The 5,646-nt window shown below is 45.2% G+C and overlaps 1 protein-coding gene across 1 annotated transcript; it reads left to right on the top strand.

Annotated features, from left to right (window-relative positions):
- LOC109826701 lies at window positions 817-2,729 on the top strand. The gene is made up of 3 exons (XM_020393720.1): window positions 817-1,037; window positions 2,242-2,639; window positions 2,725-2,729. Exons 1-3 carry the CDS (start codon window positions 817-819, stop codon window positions 2,727-2,729), a joined length of 624 nt encoding a protein of 207 aa, XP_020249309.1.

Genomic DNA, 5,646 nt, shown 5'->3' on the forward strand with positions numbered 1-5,646 from the left:
CTTTGAGCATTTTTGGATCTAGAGATCGGCAACATTTCTTTGTAGATCTGGATTTTTGGATATTCGGAAATATCTTTTGGCAGATCATCATTTTGGCTTGGAATTATTAAGGCTTAGAGATCATTTTGGAGGATTGGATCTTGGAGAGTTTGAAGCATCATTAAGAGCCGTTCTTGGAGCTTTTCCTTGGCTTGTGAACCATTTCGGTTAGATAAAAAAGGATTAATTTCCTTTCTCAAATTAACTCTTCACTAAGTTCTCAAACTCGTTCAGAGTTCCTTAACTCGTGAGAATTTTAAACTTGCATTGGAAGTTCTTCCCATCCAAAGGAATCAACCAAGTTCTATAAGGTGAATTATTCGTATCATCAACGGGATACAAGATTTAATCTCTCATCAACACTAAGAATAACCTAGTTTTAAACAAAGAAAAGGATCTCCGTTGATTCTTTTCTTCTTTTGTAAACCGGGATACCAATAGATAAGAGTTGTAATTTCTTTTTCTAAATCAGTTAGAGAGAGATTGTAAAGATAGATTGTACTCGTTCTTTTCCTAAGTTAGTTAGGGAGATAATTACAGAATTTTATTCTTATTTTTCTTCAATTTTCCCACAAACTGGGATACAAGATAATCACTGATCCCCCTGAGTCGAATAGGGACTTGAAGGAAAATTTTGTATGGGTCTCTAGGGATGACTCCAACCTAGGTAGCTCTAACTAGCCCGAGATTTCTAGGGAGGCTTTGAAGGTAGGGCCATTGTCCTGTACCGAGAGATGTACGCAGGAGATGATCAAGGCGTACTCCGGTTCTCGTAAGATGGAAGATTTACTTTTAGTCTTGCAAGTGGTCAATATCTCCTCTGTGCCTCCTTCTGCTGAGGATGAAGTGAGGGCGGCTAAACTAACCTTGGGCTCGAGGGAAGCCATCGAGGCATCGATGGCTCGGCCTACTGAAAATCAAGTGGGGTCTCAGGAGGGGCCTTTGACAAGGCTAGCGAAACACCTTCATAAAACTAGGCCATTGAGGAAGTGGTGGAGGTTCGTGCTCATGCGGCTGAGATAGCTGCTAGATTGGTAGGGCCGAAGCCTTCGACTATTCAGGCCGAGAAGAAGAAAAGACTAAGGAAAGTGGACAGTCAATGGCCCAAGAAGATGGCTGAAATGGTGGAGAACCCCTTTTCTAAGGACGTGGATGCCACTGCTACATGCTATTCTAATCCTAGAAGCCAAAATTGTCTTTGTTGACGATAGGTCCCCAGTACGAGAAGAAGGGGCCAACATTCAGGTGGCTAAGGCTGAAACCAAGTCCCTAAAGGGAGGCAACATTTTAGCAGGGATCGAAGCCTAAATAGGGATGAAGGGTCCCTAGAAATTCTCACCGAGTCGACCCACACCAGGGGAAGAAGACGGCCATAGAGGGGGCATCTCCCGTTGAGGAACTTGGATGACCATATCCTCATCACATTGATGAGATTGAGCCAGAGAAGTGGGTCAGACATGATAAGGAACCGACCCCAGATCATAGGCATGAACCCATGTGCTATCTTGATAGGAGGGGGTCAGTTCTGGAATCAATCGAAAGCGGTGGAGCTGTTCTATCTCCCTAGCAATGATAAAATTCTTAGAGATATACCAAATGTTGGCCTTCAATGAGCTTAAGGAGTTATTTGATTCTTAGGGATCTAGTGGAGCAGGAACTATTCAGCCGAGTGGAGCAAGTCCTAGCCTCCTATCTCAAGCTTCAAGAGGAATTAGAGGTTCAAAAGGCTGACCTGGAGAGGGCTCTCCTGTCACTAGTGACTAAGGAGGATGAATTAGCCAACAAGAAGTAGAGAGAAGACAAGTGGCACCAAGAGGTAGAGGCACGAGAAAAAAAGGTGGACGGTCTAAAGACTTCAAATGACAAGAAGTCGGTCGAGATTGACTAGCTCAAGTGTGAGCTCCTTGAACAAAATAATAGGATATCTGAGGAGGTCATGCTTGGGAAGAGGGAGAGGGATCATGCTATTGAGCTACGCTAGTCGGATCCTCATGGTGCCTAACGTCTAAAAGCCGGGTTGGAAGAGCAGAGGGTGGCCCTCCAGAAGTTTTCAGAGGAGTGTGCTCAGTCTGTGTCGGAGACTGGGTAACAACACGAGTTGTCCTTCGTAGAGATCCAAGCTTTGAAAGATCACCTTGCTCATCTGGATTCCAAAGCCCATTGATTCTAAATCATTAAGGATTATTGCCATAGTGCTTTTAGAAAGGTGGAGGTGGAGTTGGCTTGTAAGGCGAGATATAATTATCTCGAGGAGCAGCTTTCGGTCGAGATGAGGAGTGTTTCGGATCATTTCCATTATCCTCCAAGGGTTGCCAACTGCCTGGAGGCACTATTGGATATAAAGGAGCAGGGATGGAGACATGAGCTCAGTAGCGGAAGTGGTGTCGAGGGTGAGGAGTTGAACAGTGAGGCTGAGGAGGGCTCTGCCGAGGAGGCTGGGGAGGCAGGTGAGGGTTCTGCTAAACAGGCTGGCGAGGGTTTAGCTCGAGACGGTTGGGCGAGCTTGCCAGAGAAAAAAGGTGAAGGTGACAAACCTGAAGTCCAGTCGACTCTTGTGCCACCCACTAGTAATGCTCCTCCGCTCCTGGTTCCTGGTCCTGGTGTTAATCCATACATGTCTCCAAATCTTTCCCCTTATGGCTTTTGTATCTTCATTTTTGTTTTGTTTTGTTTCTTTTTTTGTAGTGTAAATATATGAAGGACATGAATAATAAAAAAATTATGCCAACCTAAGTTTTGTATATTACATTATGTGTGTTGAACTATAGTCTGAATTGTAGTCCTTTTTAGGGATTAGGAACGACTCGACTTTGAGTCTTAGATTGTTTAATCGATTCGATTTCATGTCTTGGGAGATGAAAATGATACTGAATATTTTTTGTGCTAGAGTTTGTCAAATCGATGAAGATCGAATACATATAGGTTCGTGTAGAAATATTTTGCTTACGAGTAGGCTTAGTTGGAATACCACAGGGAGAATCTTAGGCTCCGTCCTTAGTCAATAAAGACATTGCCAAAGTTTTAGACTGGATGAACTAAAAATCAATTTGGCTCAACCATGTATAAGGATGGGTAAGTGTCGTTGCTATTTGAGTCGACCTTACATAGGGTCGACTAACACTACGTTTTTTCGACTACGCGAGTTGTCGGTCCATGGGGTCGATCATCGAAGCAACGGTTTGAGTCGTTCATCTAATTAGGCACAAGGCCGAACGTGTGTCAACCCTAAAAGGTGGATTAATACTTGGCTATTCGTAGGGCGTCTTCCCTTGAATTCAACTAGCCAAGTGGGGGTGGATGTTGAAGCGGTTGTTGGTAGGTGATTTTCAAGGAGCATTTACGGAGAAGGTGACATTTTATAATTGATGTGACCTTTTGATGTCATCAAATATTATGCACCATTGTCACCTTAATTCTTGGACTGAGCGAAACTAGAAATAGAGGATACAACCTCGTTTCCCGTGCGGTCTGCTCAAATTTTGATGTTGATCTTAGCCATTTATCTGTGACTGAGTTGGTGTTCCGATTTCAACATGTGTCTAGATTTGAGCCTATAAGTACCCTACTTCTGAGAAGGAGCACTTTACAAATCTTCTAAATAGACTTTCAAAGCCCTAACCCTCTACATCAGGTGATTTCCGATCACTTTTTCGATGATCAAGCAATGGCTTCTGCTACCCCTAGCTACAACAAGATGCGAATCAACCTCCTTCGACTGTTTCGCTCAAAGTTTTGCACAATAGAGCTTGAACCTTATTACAGTCGATTCAATCTTCCTCAGGCTTTCATGTTGTCAGCGCTAGAGATTCGAGGCCATGTACCATCACGGTGGTGATAGAGCTCTGATCTACCTGAAGCATCTAGAATATGAGCTCTGGCTGCCTCTCCACGCTTTCCTGCGTCAAGCCATTAAGGCTCTAGGGGTGTCCCCTATTCAGATCTTGCCAAACTCTTTTGCCACGTTGGTGGCATTTGTGTTTATTTGCTATCAGGTCGGCATCGACCCGAGTATGTGCCTACTCGGCCATCTTGATAGTGTTAAGACGAAGAAGAAGGAGGGCCATTATTATTTCCAAAATCTGGGTGCCTTCAATCTTGTCTCAAACACTCCTAACTCGAACAAAGATAAGAAGGAGACGTTCATATGGGTCTTCGGAGCCCACCCCATATTGTCTTGTCCGACTTGGCCTGAGATTAAGAAGGATGTGCTGAAGCCAAGTCTGCTCTCGGCTAAGGAGAGGCAGAAGTTTAACAAGATTAAGGCTTATGCAGGGTCAGGAGAGATCAGCTATCTCTTCGAGTTGGCCATCCTTCAAGTAGTCGGCATACCTAGAGTTTCACTAGTTGAAGCAGATACCACCCGAGCGACAACCTTGGCTCTTCCATTAAAAGTGTCAAAAGGAGCAAATTTGGCTTTGACAAAGCCGAGCTCAACTAAAAGGCCTAAAAATGGTTGAGGAATGAGATGGTGGCGGCTAATGTTGTCGAGTTTGCGACTGTGTTAGCAAGATAGAGCGCCACCGCTCAGACCGAGAAATAAGAGAAGAGGACGAAGTGGTTGAAGGTGAGCAGTCGATGTCCCCAAGGGAGCACCAAATAGGCTCAGGCTGACATGGGGGAGCAGCAAAGGCAGATGCTTCTGTCCTCCCTCTGATCGAACCACCAGAGGTGGTTATTCTCGAAGAGTCATCCCCTATTCGGCCTATATAGGAAGATGTAACAGAGCCTATTGAGGCTGAAGTTTGGACGGATGAGGACACAACCTAACTCCCTCTTCTTGAATTGACCCTAGGCCTGGAAAGGAGCCAGCTAAGGCGCCAGCCACTACTGAGGTGGCATCGGCCTAACTTCCAGCTACCGAGGAGTCGGTGATGGCTGAAGCGGCTTTAGCCCTAGGGACAGCTCCGAGTGGCCTTTCCTCCATCATATCAAAGAGATAGACCCTCATGCATGGGAAGAGCTAAGGGAGATGTTGATAGGCACATTGAGGGAAGGCCCTCGGTATGATGGGGAGTCGTCTATGGATTATAGGTTTTCTCCCAAGCAGCAGCTCGACAAGAGGAGCTCGGTTTCGTAGTCCCAAGTGGTTCAGGCTTGAACTTTGGAGCAGTTCTCACTTCCTTAGTATGATAAAATCCTCTTGGGATGCCAATGTAGGTCTTCATCATTCTCTCGGGCTATTTGCTTCAATGAACCTTGATTGAGCAAAAGCTATTCTCACGACTTGAATATGCACAAAGCTTCCCTAGCAAACTTCAAGAGGCATTGGAGGCCGAGAGGGCAAGCCAGGAAGAGGCTGAGAAGAAGATCAAGGCCATAGGTCTTGATCTAGAAACATGGAAATGAAGCAATGACAAATGGCAGCGGGAGTTGGAGACTCGGTAGAAAATAATTTAGGGGCACTAGGCGCATCGCGACAAGCAATCAGCCATGATTGCTAAGCTCAAGAACGATGTTATCTATTTGTAGCATGATATTCTCAAGCGGGATGATCGAATCAGGTATTTGACTAAGGAGGTCGAGGCCAAGAAACGCAAGAGTCTCATTGTCCAGGAATGTGCTTGGTCGGATCGCCTGGCTGCCTAGTCCTTGAAGATCAAGCTGAAG

This window comes from Asparagus officinalis, chromosome 10 (genome assembly GCF_001876935.1).
Source record: "Asparagus officinalis chromosome 10, Aspof.V1, whole genome shotgun sequence".
Taxonomy (NCBI): Eukaryota; Viridiplantae; Streptophyta; class Magnoliopsida; order Asparagales; family Asparagaceae; genus Asparagus; species Asparagus officinalis.